This window comes from Coccomyxa subellipsoidea, assembly GCF_000258705.1.
Source record: "Coccomyxa subellipsoidea C-169, whole genome shotgun sequence".
Taxonomy (NCBI): Eukaryota; Viridiplantae; Chlorophyta; class Trebouxiophyceae; family Coccomyxaceae; genus Coccomyxa; species Coccomyxa subellipsoidea.
The window spans coordinates 1-18571 of NW_005178018.1; the positions used below are offsets into that span (position 1 = coordinate 1).

An 18571-nucleotide genomic window follows, 5' to 3' on the forward strand; every position below is an offset into this window, starting at 1 on the left:
CCTAAACCCTAAACCCTAAACCCTAAACCCTAAACCCTAAACCCTAAACCCTAAACCCTAAACCCTAAACCCTAAACCCTAAACCCTAAACCCTAAACCCTAAACCCTAAACCCTAAACCCTAAACCCTAAACCCTAAACCCTAAACCCTAAACCCTAAACCCTAAACCCTAAACCCTAAACCCTAAACCCTAAACCCTAAACCCTAAACCCTAAACCCTAAACCCTAAACCCTAAACCCTAAACCCTAAACCCTAAACCCTAAACCCTAAACCCTAAACCCTAAACCCTAAACCCTAAACCCTAGACCCTAAACCCTAAACCCTAAACCCTGAACCCTGAACCCTGAACCCTAAACCCTAACCCTAAACCCTAAACCCTGAACCCTAAACCCTAAACCCTAAACCCTAAACCCTAAACCCTAAACCCTAAACCCTAAACCCTAAATGCAAGTTTCCATAAGTCACCATCACATATTCACTCGTAAACTTTGGGTGGGACATGCATCAAATGAAAGCTCTCCATGTGCAGGCCACATTGCATGCCTCTCCACTATGCCTTAGGCCCCATCCTTGAGAGCATAAGCCTCAAAAGGTGAGACACGGGGAATATGGAATCCATAAAGGGTGTTATTTTATAGGGATCCGAAGAGTCTTGCTCGGATGTGGCAAATCCATCAAAGAGTAGGGTGTGTGGCAGCGTCGTAGCTAGCTACTAGCTATACTTTGCGGATACAGTAGGCAGGAAAAGCGTGCAATACTTATCAACTTGATGCCGTCGACGGACATCATATACATCTTGGTTTGTTGTAAAAATGAGCTGTTTTGGAAAAGCATGAAAATGCATAGGAACGGGTATAGATGAACTTGAGGGAGCTTGTCAAGGGGATGTATCGTGGCAAGCATATGTTGGGGATTAAAATGTTGTTACCAAGCGTGTTGCAATAAACTTGCACTGTGTCACTTCTCGACTTTTCAACCTGTTTCCTTTCACTCTTACCGTAACCATTGCCCTGTCCCCTAATCTTCCAGGTTTGAAACGTTCATCCCATGTAGTTTGGTGTGATCGTAGCTAAAACTTCTTTACCTATATGCCATGTCCAGTGGCACTCTGAGGGGCCTTCACGAGCATTCTCATGGGGCACGCTCTTTATATGTGTAGCTTCACGCACGATGGATTAGAATCAGATTGTTCAGCATGGCAGATGTCTGGATTTGAACTGTTCGCTGATGTCAGATCTTCATGGTTGCCACTCTCCCTGTGAGATGCAGCGGCGTTGCCTTCGGACCTAACACCGTCCAAGAAAAATTAGCGTCCAGCCGATGATTACGACATCTGTGCGTTGGGACATTTCCACTGGGAGCACATCACTTCAATGCTGATGAAATATGGATGGCTGTCTTTGCCACAACTGTATATAGAGGCGGACAGAACACCATGGTGGGCAAGGTACCGATGTCCCGTGATAAGGAAGAGATATCAGCTGGCGTCAAGGACTGAGCGCGTTACTATATTTACTGAGGTGAGCTGCATTCACCTGTTTTTTGGGACAAATAAATGGTTAGGAGGTGCCAGTCTTACACGTGCGACTGACGAGGGCCTTGAAGAAGGGATGCGGGCAGGGAGAACAGTTTGCAAGCAAGCTGGCGCCTGTGCAACAACTGAAAGATCTATCGATGAACGCAAGAAATATTCTTGACGAGTAATTGGAGATTTTAGGGGTCCGTAAAGTGATTGTCTTGTCATGAGGCCAATGTTCCAAGGATCTCCCTTCGAAGAAGCATCGCAGCCAGTTGCTTACCTGTGTTATGCAGCTGCAATGTGCAAAGTCATTATTTTCTGTTTTAGAGTTGTCATTTCGCACTTAGCCTGCTGCCATGAAATGCTGACTTAATCATCAGTGACCAGCCTGCTACTGCCTGACATTTTCCTCTGCACTGGGCTCGGCAGGACCTGTGAGCCGCTGCAATTCCCGGCTACTGTGTGAAGCATGGCGGCCAACCACTGGAACCCTGGGCTGCACAAAGATGTCTCCTACCACCCAAAGGACCTGCTGCGAGGGGTCACCTCAAGGCGGCGCGCCAGTCTGGGCTCAGACGCTGCTCTGGATGCAGACGCGGACCGCGACCCAGAGATGCCTGTGGATGACTACGAGGAGCTGTACAGGTGTGTGCTAGATCTGGATGAGCAGCTCCTCGGTGGCCTGCTCACCACAGCTGTCCGCTGCTGAATGGGTTGCATGGCTGACCTGTGCACAAGTGGCCAGAAACCTCATTGTGACCTAAAATAGGAGCATGCGTGATGTGGCAGGGTGGCACTGGAGCGCGCCAGCACAATGGATCGGCCGGGGGCAGATGGCGGTGAGGGCAGCGGCTTCACAAAGCTGGACCTCAAGCGTCTGAGGCGCACCCACAGACAGCTCATTGTCGACCGCGGTGAGTTTCATCATGAATAATCTGAAATGTGGACTGCGGAAGCTGCGATGTGTGCCCTGAAATCACCTACACTCCAGTATGAGCTGTGCAGATATCCGCAGCTTCAGAGCAGTATACAATGTTTGCCTGTCTATCTGACTGGCTGTGTCTGTGTGCGCTGCCGTAGCGCTGCAGACATCGGATCAGGACAACGAGGCGTTCCTGCGCAAGTTCCAGGACCGAATCAAGAGGTCTGCCCTGCCTATCTTGCTTGTCAACGGTACAGTCGTCTTGCTGATGAGCATGAGCATTCCTGTGCATGAGCTGGTACCTTGTGGGCTGGGCAGCACTTCAATAAATTGCGGCGCCAACCATTGACAGGAGATTTAGGTGTCGGCCGTTGCAAGGGGTCACTGACACCGCATTGCTTCAGCCATATTCTAGCATCTTGATGTGTGCCAGTCCACAGTGTACCAGTCCAGGTCATTAATTAGAGTATGCACCCCTGCAGGGCTGGGGTGGATGTGCCGACGGTGGAGGTGCGTGCGGATGGGCTGAGCGTGGACAGCAGCGTCTACGTGGGCGGCAGAGCAGCCCCGACGCTCATCAACGCCTACCGCAACTTCATCGAGGTGAGATCCGTCTCCTGCACATGCATGCAGCTGAACGCAGAAGCAGCCACAGGGAGCATCAGAGCTGAGCGAGAAGTGTGCAAGTGCTGCTGATGTGGTGGGACTCTATGCTTCGCAGGACGTGCTGATCCGGCTGCGGGTGAAGAAGACTGACAAGCGCCCCTTCAACATCCTCAACAACGTCAACGCAGTGCTCAAGCCGGTGATGCCCTGCAGACGAGTGTATCCTGCTCAGCCACTGACTTTCCTTAGGTTTACTATTTATTGTCAATGTCACAAAAGCAGATTCTGCACAGCCAGATGTGTGTGCATGCGACTGAGCAGAGCCCTCCTGTGCTGAACAGGGTCGGCTGACAATGCTGCTCGGGCCTCCAGGCGCAGGTGCGCGCATGCTGCCGTCACATGTTGTCTCTTTTAAGATCTTGACCTTTGTTTGCATACGAAATAGGTATGGCCTTGCCAGTGTGTAATGACAGCAGGGAAGCAAAGGCTGCAGTTTCCACCCCTGGGCCCCCTTCTTGAACAGCTGGAGTGATGTCTCGTGGCAGGAAATTGCTGCTAAAGGGATAATAATTGCCCAGATGCGTGCTCTGCCTGCAGGGAAGACGACGCTGCTAAAGACTCTGGCTGGAAAATTGCAGAAGGAGCCATCGCTCAAGGTATGATGCAGGCACCTGCCACCTCGCACATGCCTGTAGCGCCTTTCTGTTGTTTCCTTCCGCTCGAGCTGGACCAAGAAGGAATGCTGCCTGGCATGACTAGGGGGTTGTATGCGCAGGTGACAGGGCAGGTGACATACAATGGGGAGACCTTTGACAAGTTCTTCCCGGAGCGCACTGCAGCCTACGTGGACCAGGTCTGTCTAACCAGGTTGCTTTGTCAACTTTCAGTGATGTTGTTTTTTTCCTCTCATTTGCGCTCCCCACTTCTCTGCTGGACTTCCATTTTCTGCACTGCCTGTTGCCACACTGCATTGTATTGAAAATGAGGAAAGGCATCACTAAGGGCAGGCAGGTAAAAATTTCTCATTCACGAATGTTGCTACGTGTGCATGCAGGTGGACCTGCACGTCCCGGAGCTGACTGTACGCGAGACCTTCGACTTTGCCGCACGCGTCCAGGGCACCGGCCTCAAAGCAGGTGTGCCTGCAACGATATAATGTGATCGGACTCGCATGTGTGGTCACAACTGACTAAGAGAGGAGACTCTTAAAGCAGAGGTATCATGATATACTGTTAGTTACCCTGAAGATATTTTATTGTTGTTTGTCATCTTCGCATGCCTGTTGGGATCAAAAGCATCAGAGTGACACGCTTTAGACCAAGGACGACTGGCACTATTATCAGACATATGCATGAGTCTTAGGCTTTTGGTAATCTCGCTCAACTTGAGCGTGGCATGCGCAGACTTCCTGCGGCAGCTGGCGGAGGCCGAGCGCGCAGGCAGCATCGAGCCAGACGCCGACATCGACGCGTACCTGCAGGCATCAGCGGTGACGGGGGCGCGGCACAACCCGGTCACCCACTACATGATGCGCGTGCTCGGCCTCGAGGCAAGCCCACCCACACCTGACAGCTTAACATGACACTTTATCTCCAGTGAGCACGTCATAATTTTTTGAATTCGATGCGTTCTGCACCCCCTTCCCTACCCAAAAATGAAGCCCGGGACTGTGCCTAAAATCTGAATGCCTTGACAAAATGTTTGAATATCACTTCTGCCCTTTTCACCGTTTCACCCAACCCCCTGATATTATAAATCCCCAAACAATAAGCAACCTTAAAAAGCATGTTGGTAGGAAACGTCACTCATTCTGGTACTGCCAGCAGATCCATCAGGACATCTGGGCGTGCACATGTCAGTGTGGGTTTCTGGCGCAGTGTCTGAGTGTCTATGTTCAGAAGTAGTGTGACAGCCAGGGTTTAACAGCCTCCTAAGGGATCGGCCAAGCTGGTTCAGAGCACCCTAAACCCTACATATGGGTACGGATTGGACAGCCCCTTTTGATATTTGGCAAAACGGTGTCAGGGGAATGTCTCAAAAGCATGTTTGTGATTCAAATGACCCCCGAGTTTCCTAGCTTTTTTAACCGTTATGCGGCCAGGTTGAAGTGAAAATGCGTCTTCCTTCTCAAAGAGCTTGGGCATCGCAGGGAAGCCCTGAAGTTTCAGCTGCAGCAGCCCTACATAGCGGCTGACCTGACACTTTCTGGGACCCCTGTTACACCCCCGTGGCAGCTCTTTGGCGAGGAGCGGTTGTGCGTGTGCAGGTGTGCCAGGACACTGTGGTGGGCAACAACATGATCCGCGGCATCAGTGGCGGCCAGAAGAAACGCGTCACCTCAGGTGCACCTCCTTGATTCTCAACCCTGAATCCTGAACTTGCTTAGTCATTGACACCATTCAACGTGCATGAAAACGTGTGGCAGAAGAGATGCACCCTAGAGCATGCGCCCTGATGCAGGGGAGATGATCGTGGGGCCCAAGTCAACGATGTTCATGGACGAGATCAGCACCGGCCTCGACTCATCCACCACATATCTCATCGTCAAGTGCGCGCGCAACTTCGTCCACATGTGCCAGGTGCGCCAGCTCAACAGCCCCTTTCAATGTAAATACACTTCTTCACTGCCCTGCGGAGCTACATGCTGGGCACTGCATAAGAAGCATCAACAAGCCTCGCCTCTGCAAACCCTGAAATAGACTGAGATCTTCCTGACGGCGACTGTGCAGGGCACCATGCTGATGGCGCTGCTGCAGCCGGCGCCGGAGGTGTATGAGCTCTTCGACGATGTCATGCTGCTCAGCGAAGGTGCGCGCTCTTGGCACTCTTTTCTGCTCAGGGCTGCTTCGTCCTTGAGACGAAGCAGCCCTGAGCCAAAATTCACACGTAATGTCTCAGTCTGCAAAAATAGTAGGCTCAAGTGCACTGAGGCAGTGACACTGGGTGACTCGCATCCCCAAGGACTGCATTTCATGCTCACCGGTCAGCGCCTTGCTTGGAGTGCTTTGGCACATGCATTCTATCTGCATGTGATGCTGTAATGATAACTCTTAAATCTGCTCAGGTCACGTACTGTTCCATGGACCGATTGGAGAGGTGTTGCCATTCTTCGAGGGCCTGGGATTCCGACTGCCAGAGCGCAAGGGCATCGCAGACTTCCTGCAGGAAGTCACCTCGCCCAAGGACCAGGAGGTGTGTCTTCAGTCCTCGCTGGCTTTGGTCTTGTATGCTTGTCTCTTGACTATGTTGACACCAGATATCGTGAATGGCCTGGCTGGCGGGGGGCGGAATGCTGATACTGAGCACCATGCCCACGGCCGATTGGGTCTGGCTTGGACATGGCAAGTCCAAGAGGGGGTAGAATGTGTGGTAGCCTTTTCCTTGCAGCTTGCCTGCAGACATAAATTGCCTCCTGGCAGGAAGGCACGTCATTATAATAAACTAATCTGGATGTGCCTGATATCCACTGCGCGAGATCACGCTCGGCATGTGCTTCCAGTCCTGGTTTTTCCTGTGCGCATATGTAGCATGTAATGCGAACAGTCAGTGCCCGGCTCCTGCAGCAATACTGGGCGGATCCCAGCCGTCCCTGGAGCTTTGTGCCAGTGGCCACCATCGCAGAGGCCTATGAGTCATCACCGCGCGGCCGAGAGAACGCCGCCGAACTGGCGCGCAGCCGGCCCCCCACAGCAGGTGCGCAATTCGAGGGTTCTGCTCAGTGTTTTCAAATTTGCGCAGAGCACCAAGGGAATACATGAGGGATGGCTGCCTGACAGACAGCAACTTCAGCTTTGCGAGAATGTGAACTTACTGTTGTCTCGAGCCCCCTGGCCCTTTTTCCTGGTTTTCGATTCGATTTGGGCAAGCCATGTCCTGGCGCCCGCTCATTGTCAGCTTCATATGATACTGGGCGTAGTAAATCTTGTCTGGAATCACTCTCTGATCCCAGACGTCCATCCTCAAAGATTATTTTTGCTGGCCACATGACCTGGTTGCATGTTGCGCTGGCAGGTGGCAAGGGCGATGCAGACGCCCTGGCAGCTGCCGAGAACGGCGCGGCTGGCGGCGGTATGGGCGGTAACGGCGGCACCGGCGGTCGCAGCGGCGATGACGGAAAAAGTGAAAAGCGGCTGGACCCCCTTGTGCGCAGAAAGTGAGTTTCGGTAGATGCCTGTCCCCGGGGCCCGGCAGGGACACCTCCTTGGCAGGAACAGTGTTTCTTAGAAGGAAACTTGGCTAGAAGCCAATGTGACTGCAAACATAGGCTTTGATGTATTTGTTGAGGTCACAAAATGGCTGAAAGCAGAAAATCTCAGAGGAGTTACTCCCGTATCGAAAGCATGGCTTCGTGCACTTGCGATTCAAGTCCTGGAAGCCGCAAGTTGGGGCACAAGCGCCACTGAAGTGTCGTGGTCATTTGTATGAAACCAACATTGGCTTCAAGAAGTCACCAAGGAAAGTAGCAGGAGCGATGTATGTCTACATGGACACAGTGATCTCTGGCACGAGGTCAGGTGCAGCATTGAAACCCAATGGGCTGTGCAGGTACGCGCTGTCTCCGGTGGGGGTGTTTGCCACGCTGTTCCTTCGCGAGGTCACGCTTATGAAGCGACACAAATTTGTCTACATCTTCCGCACCGCCATCGTGCGTCACTTTCTCACCCTTGTGCATATTCTTACCACCTCATGGGGTTTTGAGATAAGAGTTAAAAATGAAACACTAAACACAGGCACATTTGGAGGATGTCACTAGAGCTGCTGACTCAACAGTGATCATGCTGATGGTGCATTGGTACATGTGCCTGGAGCGGGCCGTTGAGGGTGCCTTGAGCTGTTTTCGACTGGGTGTTGCAGACAGTGGTGATGGGCTTCATAGCGTCGACGCTCTTCATCCGGCCGACGATGCACCGCAACAACGTGGGGGACGCATCACTCTACGCCGCTGTCATGTTCTACTCCCTCGTGCACATGCTCTTTGATGGGTGCGTCATGCCACCCAGTTCAGTGCTGTGTTATTTGCAATTTTCAAGTTAATAAATTTAGGGGTTATGGCTGGGGCTATTGTGCACTTGACAGGTGCTGCAGCCACAGGCATGTAAAACTGCAGATGAGGCACTTTGCGCGCAAAATGTTTTTTTGCCAAGTGACCAGGCACAAAGCATGTCCCAAGAAGCGACATGAGGAAGGGGTTCCCATAGCTATGTGCTCCATACTCAGCAGCATATCTGCACAGGTTGACTGAGATGTCCATCACGATTGAAATGCTGCCGGTCTTCTACAAACAGCGCGCCAACCTGTTCTACCCAGCGGTGAGGCCCTACTCTGTTAAGCCTTATGAATCCTCCCTGTACATTTACATCAAGCGCCAACTTGAACTTGCCATGCCGTAAGATGTGAGGAAGCAGCTGTCGCCAGTCAGTCAATCAGTCAGTGAGACTCGCATTGCTTCCAGCCAAGATAAGGACTGATCCAATGGCCGACTTTGGTAGAGCTAGTCGGCGCCCATGACATATAGATACTCGGCAGAGTGAAGAAGTGATATGTGTGCATGCAGTGGGCCTTTGGGATGCCCATCACAATTCTGCGGCTGCCCTATTCGCTTGTGGAGTCCTTCATCTGGTCCACTATGCTCTACTGGATCATCGGCTTCGCACCAGACGCCGGCAGGTGGGATTATATCGTCCACTTACTCCCACTCAAGCCCTGGCTTGCCTTGTTAGATCAGTGTGAGTCAGCTGCAAGCAAGAGCACTTTCCAGATCGGCAATTCGGAGTTTCAAAATGCAGCACTTGAGATGAGTCCTCCTTCTTTTTGATAATATATCCGGTGATTGTTTCTTATCTAGTGTATTTAGGGTTTAGATTTTTGTAGACATGAACGCCTAGAACCTGAAAGCTTCATGTTGTTGGCTTGTTGGCTGCTGGCCTAATTCTCCATGTTCCTGCACGGTGCCAGCGTGTGGTTGTGCTCGCAGGTACTTCACGTTCTGGCTGCTGAACTTCCTGTGCCACCAAATGGCCATCGGGCTCTTCCGGCTGATGGGCGCCATCGGGCGGTCCCTGGTGGTTGCCTACACCATCGCCTGGCTCATCTTCCTCCTCCTCATCCTCCTTTCCGGCTTCGTCCTCTCCAAAAGTAAGCGCATCGCCTACACTGCAAAAATGTGTGCATTATTAATATTATGCCCCGGCTGGCGGGGGGCGATATAAATACTGAGCACCGTGCCCACGGTTGATTGGTTCTTGCTTGGATCTGGCGAGTCCAACAAGGGGTAGGATTGTGGCAGCCTTTAACTGCAGCTTGTCTGCAGAACGTACCTTGCCTTTCGGCAGGAAAAGCGTGCAATACAAAAAATAAAAAAATAAAAAATGTATTATTACATGCCTTCCTTCCTTGAGGCAAGGTGTGTCCTGCAGACAAGCTGCAGTCAAAGGCACAATCTACAATCTTCGTCCTGCTATGTGCACCCCATGAACTGCATTCCATGGGCTGCATTGTTGTACTGAGCTGCTCACATGCCATGAATGCCAGGTCAAAGATACTTAAGCAGGAAGCGCACAGGGCACAATGTTGAGTTTCCTGCCATGTGCCAGAGAAACATCTGGCCAGCGAGCTCACGACTCCTTCCATTGCATTTTTCTGTGACTCCCTTACAATCGCTTTCACATGCTATTTGCTAATGAATGTCTGCCCCTGCGCAGACCGCATCCCGGACTGGTACATTGGCGGCTACTGGGCGCTGCCACTGCAATGGCTGGTGTCGGCGGCACAAGCCAACGAATTCTCAGACAGTGAGCTCCAAATTCCCACAAGAATACCCTTATGTATTTCCTGCAGTCATGCAATTGTTGAATTTCATTTGCATGTAGCCAGCTAAGCAGCTTCGGCACAGCTCCTGCAGAATACCACAAACCCAAAGGTCGGGCACAGTAATTTTTTTTGTTGACATGGCACTGGACGGCAGATTTGCAAAGCTGAGCAGAACCTCCTTTGGGACCTCTGCACCTTTATAACAAGCTAGAGAAATGAGCTCTGAGACGCAGGTTTCTTATACGGATTATGGAGGGAAGCCATTGTGGCTGTATGCTTGATTTGTTTAGCCAATGCGGGATTTCAAAGAGAGCTTCTCTTTACAAAGTAAAGCGGGAACTGTGGCTTCCTGCAGTCTTGGTTTACTCTCTGAAAGTCGCTTTGGTGACTGTCATTGGGTCGCCCTCCAGTGATTCAAGGGCTACAAAAGTACCCTCCTCACTTCTTTGAACACATTAGCTTGAGAAGCCACTGAAGAAAATCATGCTCTCGCGCAGGCCGCTGGGCCGTCCCTTACCAGTTCAACCCGAGCATCACCATAGGTCAGGCTGTGGCGCAGTCGTTAGACTTCCGCATCAAGCGCGTGTGGGTGTGGGCCGGTATTGCGGTCGTCAGCGCCTGGATTGTGGGACTCAACCTGCTCACCATCCTCGCCCTCAAGCTCTTCCCACGTGCGCACAGCCTGCCAAACTCAGCTTTTTATTTTCATCATAATTACTGTACACTTTTCCGGCCAAGAGGCGAGGTTCGTCTGCAGATAACCCGCAGTCAAGGGCTGCCAAATCCAAGCGTGGGGGACTCGCCTACCCAAGGTCCAATCAATCGTGGACACCGTGCTTAGTATTTATACCTCCTCCCGCCAGCCGGGACCATCATTTACAGAGGAGATATATATAATGGCTGGGGGATTGGCTTCGCTTGAGGAGCCCAAGCGGCCGCCGTCTTGTAGTGTTGACATGTGCAGACAATATACGCATTCTCACCCTCGCTCTGACTTTGCTGCATGGCAAAGACGCTTTGCATGCGCCGGACAGAATGAAGGGTGATGACTCCACAAACTGCAGCTTCTTGCACCTTGAAGCAGAGACGTTTCTTTTTTTTTAGCCCAAGAATGTATCTGATCATAGCCATTGCTTGAGGGCAGAAGCCCTCTTGCATGCACCTGAGTTCCCTGACCAGTTCCCAGCATAAGGCTTGTACCAATCACCGCTTTCGGATCATATCAGTGTTTGTTTAGGGTTTAGCCATTTCTCCCTAATTTCCTGAAAAAATAAGACATAAATCAAACTTGCGAATTTGGACTCGGCGCAGCGCTGGGCGGCGGCAACGCAGTGATGCCGGAGGAGCAGCTCCAGGAAAGGGAGATGATGCGAACCGGCACTGCACACTCCACAACTACCTCCGCAGCTTCCAAGTCTGTGCCTAGCAGCAAGCCGGGCGGGGTCATTGCAATGACTCGCCAGGGGTCGCCGATCGATGGCCGGCCGGCAGCTGCTGCGCCGCAGCCGGCCGATGCCGACAGCCCCGCGCCGCCGCCGCGGCCCGCGCCTCCGCCAGAGACGGCAGAGGAGGATGACTTCAAGGTGACCTCACTCACTTTCGAGCGCTAGCGGGTCGCTGCATTGGGGTTTTGCGCAGCAACTTGTGTCAGGCATGAGAATGTACACTGAAAACTGCATGGTGAAGTAGCTGGAAGGTGCCAGTGTGCTATAAACAGCACAGCTGCCGCAAATTGCATTTTTTGGGGAAAAAATCTTAATGCCTGGCAAACCCGAAAGTCCTGGGAGATGCTTCCATACTATGATAGTGCTTCTGGAAGCAAGATGACTTGAGAACTTTTCCATCTCTGCAGGACGCCAGCGGAGCTCGTCTGGAGCGCTTCTTCTCGGCCAAGGCAGATCTGCCACCAGAAGACGCGGACCATGGCAAAACGCTGCCCACCTCCATTGAAGAGCCCGGCGACGCGCCCACCTCCCCTCCTGACCTGGTGATCTGCTCTTTCCTACTGCATTGACTCTGTAAAAGAATGGGCGAATCTCATTCTACTGGTGAACCGCTGCTCTGCATGATTGTGTTGTGCCACTTCAATGACTGAATTTAAGACTCCTGCCTACATGCTGTCATATGAAGGCCTTAGTGCATGCAGCTTGGTTCCATTTCACTGTGCACCATGCTTGCAAGGTCCATGCCTACAATTGTTCTGAACGCAGGCGCACATGAGCGCTGCGGACCGGGTGTCGTTCCGCGCGAGTCAGCGGCGGCTGGGGCGCGCCAATACAGGCAAGGGGATGGTGCTGCCATTTCAGCCCCTCAACATGGCCTTCCACCACGTCAACTACTCCGTCGACCTGCCACCCGTGCGCGCCTCATACTCTCTCTCTCTCTCTCTCTCTCTCTCTCTCTCTCTCTCTCTCTCTCTCTCTCTCTCTCTCTCTCTCTGACAGACTAACTTTCCTCTCAGAAGCGAGATTGCATTTTGATTTCCTGTGGGGTGTTGATGGGTGAACAGAATTGCAGACCCCCAAATCTCTGTGTCAGGGCAGCGCAACGGCCTTAGCATGCGCAACATGGACCTGCTATATTAATTTCGTGCCTTCTCCCCAGGGTGCACCTTTACTTAATTGGTTATAGAAGCGAGAGGCTGCGCTACCATGTGCCACATTGCTGTGCATGTGTCATGCTGCAGCTTCCTCTGTCCGTCCCGTTGGCTCAGGGTGGAGCATGTTTCAGTTGCAAAGGAATGTTTTGATGTGCGCAGGGGAGCAGTGCGACAGGTGACACGGTGGAGGGAGCCTCAAAGCCGCAGCTGACACTGCTGACGGACATCAGCGGCGCGTTTCGGCCAGGCGTGCTCACCTGCCTCATGGGCGTGTCGGGGGCCGGCAAGACCACGCTCATGGACGTGCTGGCATCGCGCAAGACAGGTGACGCTTCAAGTATTCAAGAGATTATGATTGTTGGGAGCAGCCCAATTTATACACATGATGCTGGCCTGCAGGGTGTGGAGTTGTTTAGGCGCCTTAACAACAACTGGGAGAACCTGCAGGAAAGAATTCATGTACCTGAAAATGTGCTGCTCATTGCAATCAAGACTGAAAAGCAATGAATGTAATATCTTCGCTGGGCTCAAGCATGTCTCCTGCTTATTAGGAATCCACCTTTTCTTTGTGCAAGCCCTGTGTATGGCGCACAGGTGGCCTCGTCAGAGGGGACATCACCGTGGACGGGCACCCTAAGGACGCAGCCACATTTGCGCGTGTCTCCGGCTACGTCGAGCAGGTCAGACCAGATCTTCATCGCAGCCCGTAGGCTTTCATGAAGCACTTCTCTAGGAAGCAGCACGCAGCTCTGCAATGCCCCGCACGCCCATACTCAGGCCTGTCTTGTTGCTGAGATCGGTGCATGGATGATTGCAGTTTGACATCCATTCTCCGGCCACGACGGTGCGCGAGGCGTTGATGTACAGCGCGCAGCTGCGCCTGGTGGGCACCAACAAGAAGCAGCTCGCCAGCTTCGTCGACGAGGCACGTGGCAGATCACTCCTTTGCTCACATTTTAAACAGATTTTGAAAAAGAAGCCTGTGCTCAATCCATGAAATTCCTGGACACGATTGGGGATTGCCACTGGTACTTTACCGGCATGGGAACAGCGAACATGCACATCCACACAAGTGGTTGGTAGTTGGGCCCCTCCTCCCCTAAAGGAAGCACTCTCCAGGCACTACAGTTCAGGCTTCTTCAATCTGTGAAACATTCCTGACGAGCAAATGGTCTGCAATATCTCCACAGGTGTTGGAGCTGATGGAGCTGACTCCTCTGCGCGGTGCGATAGTGGGCGTGCCGGGTGTGAGCGGCCTCTCCGTGGAGCAGCGCAAGCGCCTGACCATTGGCGTTGAACTTGTCGCCAACCCCTCCATCGTCTTCATGGCACGCTGACCTTATCGGATCCCCAAATTTTGCTGTGAAACCATATAGACATGAAGGGGTCTGCAGGGCATATCAGACTGTACTGAGTCACAGTGGAAAGATGTTGCTGCTAGGCATGCAGCCTGGGATTGACAAAGGGAGGGTCTGAGCATATGGACCCTCCTGGCTGAACCAACACATGTGACAAGATAGACGCTCTGAATAAGCACAAGAAGTCGTGTGCATCAAAATACTTCCTTGTTCCTGGAACTGGGCTGGTCCTATATGGAACTGGAATCGCGGCCGCAACACGCGCATGGTGTGGTTGCAGGATGAGCCCACGTCGGGTCTGGATGCGCGCGCGGCCGCAATCGTGATGCGGACGGTACGCAACACAGTCAACACCGGTCGCACCGTTGTCTGCACCATCCACCAGCCATCCATCGACATCTTTGAGGCAAGCCCCTGACTTGTCTGCCAGCGATGCCGTGAATGCTCAAGGCAGAATGCAGGCGTAAACTGTATGGCAGTGCGCCGCTGCAGTGGTCGGCAGTCTCCTTGGTGTTTGCTCTGCAGCGTGCCGCTGACATGGCGCATGCAACCTGCAGGCATCGCACCCCGGAGACTTCTGGGCTCTGCATACAGTCGGTGGCATGCAAAAATGTCACTGATGTCGATTTGCGCAATTAATATCTGTCTCTAGGCCCTGAAGTCTGATATGGCTGCAGGATATCAAAAACAGCCACTGAATGGGCTATAGAAATCTTGATCTACATGGAGCCTGTCACTACTAAGAACAGTGGTGTACAGCACATCCCCTGTTCTCGGATGCCCTTGAGTTGAGAGGCTGTCCATTACATGGTCACTCGCGGCCAAAAATCGCACGTGTTCCAGCTGATTGAGTTTGTGCACTGTGCGCAGTCTTTTGACGAGCTGCTGCTGCTGAAGCGCGGCGGGCGCACCATCTACTTTGGACCCACGGGGGACCGCAGCGCTGAGCTTGTGAATTACTTTGAAGGCATCCGCGGAGTGCCACGCATCGAGGATGGCATAAACCCCGCCACCTGGATGCTCGAGGTGAGTCACCCGCGCTGGCTCATCCTCTCTGCTTATGCCCCTTGGAATGAGCACAGTGGGAAGTAGAAAGCTTTTGGAACGTTGGGGCCAGTTAGGCTATGAAGCAGGATGCTTTAGTGCAGATTTGCAGGTTGCAAGAAAAAGATGACTGTCAGAGTCTTGCACCCGGGTGTGCAGGTGACTGCGATGGCGTCAGAGGACAAGCTCGGAGTGGACTTCGCTGATCTGTACGCCAACTCGGGTGTCGCCAGGTAGGCAGTTCCAGGCTTAATGGACAGGTCTTGCGGCCCAAAGAGTTGACCTGCAGTAGTGCTGCAAGGGTAAAGCCATCAAAATGGCCCACAGTTGTTTTTAACTAAGAATTGTGCTTGAATTGATTGCAGCTGATATGCATGCATGTGCCGAAGGCTGACGGCAGGTGCGCACATGTGTGCGCAGGAGCAACGATGAGCTGGTGACGCAGCTGCAGGTGCCAGCGCCCGACTCGCAGCCGCTGCGGTTCGACAAGCGCTACCCGCGCTCCTTTTTGGAGCAGTTTTTGATCATAATCCGCAAGAACTTCACGCTGTACTGGCGGCTGCCGGACTACAACGCGGTGCGGCTGTTCTTCACCTGCATCTTCAGCCTCCTCATTGGCTCCATCTACTGGCGCAAGGGCAACAAAACGTGCGCACTCCTCCTCATATCAGATATGTGCAGGTTTCTGCCTCCATGCATGCCTGCCCCACAATTATATGTCCGTACGTTGAGCCTGCAGATGACAAGCCAGGAAGCTGAGCCAGAAATGATAAGAAAACAATATTTTGATCTGCCCTCCTTTGCTGCTGTCACCGTACATACAGGACTCCTCCGCAATCTTGTGTCCGAGCAGGGCATGTCTCTACTGGATTTGTGCCTCTTATGCTGCTGAGGATCTCCTTTCTCGGGAATGTGAGCAGTATATGTGAACAGTGGAAAGTGCATGGCGCAGGGACAACGCGGGCAATATGCAGAATGTGTTGGGTGCGCTGCTGACGGCAGCCATCTTCCTGGGCACCTCCAACGCGTCCACCGTGCAGCCAGTGGTCGACACTGAGCGATCCGTCTTCTACCGGTGCTGTTCCCTCCGGAAGCCTGTTCTGGCTCTGTGCATGCATGCAAGGACAGTGAAATTTGGAAGGGATCTATGTCAATGCTGCTGGAACGCACCCGGCCTGGATAGGAAAAGCGTGTACTGTTGGTAACAATGACATGCATGCATCCTGAGCCATACAATTTTAATTTTGTTTTTATATATCATATGTTTTTTTTTATTCATCCACCACCCAAGGAAGTTCTTTGGCAAGGATCCAGAGTGGCACTTCTTTGTCCCAGTTTCTGGAAGGCTGCAGAAATTTGACTTCTGCAAGATTGAAGTCACAGCAATTAACATTCTAGCAAGACAGGGATCAGCAGGCCATAAAGATCAGCAAGCAAACCCTACTTTTGGCTGGAAAGATCTGGGCAGAAATTCTACTGAAGGCACATCTGCTCTTTTTGCAGGGAGCGCGCCGCGGGCTACTACAGCGAGCTACCGTTTGCTCTGGCGCAAACTCTGGTGGAGGTCCCCTACCTGCTCGTGCAAACCGTCCTCTACTCGTAAGATCCCTTCCTCTTAAATGTTGCAGTTCCCCCTTGTGAAGCTGCACTTGGTGTTGTTCAGTGAGCGGCGTTCATTTTTGAATCAGGGCGACAGATCGCCGCATCTACTCAATGCTGCCTATGTGATCCCAGAATCCAACTCTGCTGGGCCGCTTCCCGTTCTGCCCGAAGCGGAGAGCAGGGTGGAAGCTGACCAGCAGAGTGGGATTCCATTGAGCCAGTGCCAGTTTCTGTGCGGTACTTACTTTTTTTGAAAGAAACTGGAGAATTATGTTGGGCAATCATGGGCGCTTCCACGCTGCTAAATTAATTGCAGTCTGCCAGTGCTGTTTGCCACAGCACTGATACTTCCTTACCGCCCCTGGTGCAGGTGCATCACCTACTTCATGATCTACTTTGAGATAAACGCCGGTGAGCTCAACACTCTTTGTATTGCGTCCTATCTCGCAGCAGCCCACTTGCGCACGTTCCTGTACATAAGCAATAGATGGACATCACTCCGTAAGGGGAGAGGATATTTATGGGCGCTGAGGGATTGCTGTGATGCGTGCAGCCAAGTTCTTCTGGTACCTCTTCTTCACGTTCCTGACGCTGTCCTTCTTCACCTACTATGGCATGATGGCCGTTTCCATCTCGCCCAATGTCCAGGTCAGCGCCCAGCTCACTTGGACAACTGTATGCTTGTCACAATTCTCACGAGGGATTCCTGGCAAAGGAAACAGTGTGCTTGGAAGGCAGTCTGCTCAGTGTTGCTGCAGGATAGACATTGCTGATGGGATAGTTTGGCTTTGAAAAGGGAACATTGTTGGCCAACGGTGCGCTATGTGTCTAAGCTTGTTTCTGATGTAGAGCATATCTCTTGTGCTTTGCAGGTGGCGGCCATAATATCGTCGACCTTCTACTCTGCCTGGTTCCTGCTGGCCGGCTTCATCATCCCACGCCCCCGCATCCCCGGCTGGTGGATCTGGTGATGCACCCTTACCACCTTTGCCTGTCATGTCCTCCTAAGAAGGGTGTCTTTGGCATCAATACTATGGCAGCAGTTTCACAGCTACCGGGGATATCAATGCAGTTCTGTGGTGCCTTTCCCTGGGAGCAGTAAAATCACCCAGGTCCTTAAGTCCTACTACTAGTACTTGATAGCGCCCATCTTGAATCTGTGTTCATTTCTGAGTCTTGGCAGGAGTATGATCATTGTTTGCCGGCCCCAGGTTCCACTACCTGGACCCGCTGACGTACACGGTGGAGGGTCTGATAGCAAGCCAGCTGGGGGACATCCACGACCAGTTAATCGCATTTGAGGACGGCAGCACCGCATCAGTCGCGCGCTACGTCGAGGTGCGATGCACGCTGCATTGTCTGAATTGCATGGAAATGAAAGGTCATTCCAAAGGCAGTCCACCCTGTGTACCTCGCTTTTTGTCAGCTGTATGATATAAGTGACTGAAGCCATGCAGCTGGCTAAGAGCAGGCGCTCTCGATCTTGTGTCTAATTCAATGCCACAGAAGTCTTTTGCTGTGACATATTCTTGCTCTAACATGATTGGACACGAGGGCCAAGACAATTGGAGCCCAGAGGCGGCAAACGATTTTATAGAAACCATGGGAAAACGTGCAAAAACCCCTACAGTGTCTCCCTGATGTTGTGTAAATCCGTCTACGTCCTAACGTCAACAGATCTGGGCGACTTACACAAAGCAGAACTCTGAACTGTGCATCCCTTTTGTCATCTGAGGTAGTCTGCGATATCCAGAGTTTTTAATGGCTCTGCTCTGCCCACACCCGTATTACAATTGACTGCTTATCCTGTCGTGCGCCTTGACTTTGTGTTTGCTGCATGCGCACAGGTGCAGTACGGCTATAAGCACAATTTCATCGGCTACGCGGTGCTTGTGCTCATCGGCTTCATCCTGCTCTTCCAGGCCATCAATGCCTTTGCACTCAAGAACTTCAACTTCCAGACCCGCTGATGCTTGAGCTGTGCTGCATCCCTTTGTGAGCGCAAATAGCCATGATCAAAGATTCGGCTCCTGAAAACAGGGGCCCATTGCGTGCTTTGTCGTGTTAGGTATTGCACCTCAAAATCTTGTCATTCTTGTGTCCACAGCGC

The 18571-nt window shown here is 52.3% G+C and overlaps 1 protein-coding gene across 1 annotated transcript; it reads left to right on the forward strand.

The window, feature by feature from the left end:
* Window positions 1-1989: 1989 nt before the first annotated feature.
* COCSUDRAFT_38676 (putative pleiotropic drug resistance protein 3) lies at window positions 1990-18431 on the forward strand (the record flags this gene model as incomplete). The annotated part of the gene is made up of 39 exons (XM_005642681.1): window positions 1990-2165; window positions 2310-2434; window positions 2601-2664; window positions 2925-3045; window positions 3164-3247; window positions 3390-3426; window positions 3646-3704; window positions 3824-3901; window positions 4103-4184; window positions 4452-4597; window positions 5315-5390; window positions 5509-5627; window positions 5778-5856; window positions 6113-6240; window positions 6612-6741; window positions 6825-6849; window positions 7594-7693; window positions 7903-8030; window positions 8282-8357; window positions 8603-8715; window positions 9023-9183; window positions 9750-9839; window positions 10356-10529; window positions 12139-12215; window positions 12617-12782; window positions 13052-13137; window positions 13275-13340; window positions 13648-13785; window positions 14096-14221; window positions 14686-14841; window positions 15019-15092; window positions 15280-15507; window positions 15812-15934; window positions 16363-16458; window positions 16832-16872; window positions 17015-17109; window positions 17334-17428; window positions 17673-17799; window positions 18309-18431. The coding sequence occupies 39 exons, from the start codon at window positions 1990-1992 to the stop codon at window positions 18429-18431; spliced, it is 4188 nt and encodes a 1395-aa protein (XP_005642738.1).
* Window positions 18432-18571: the final 140 nt, after the last annotated feature.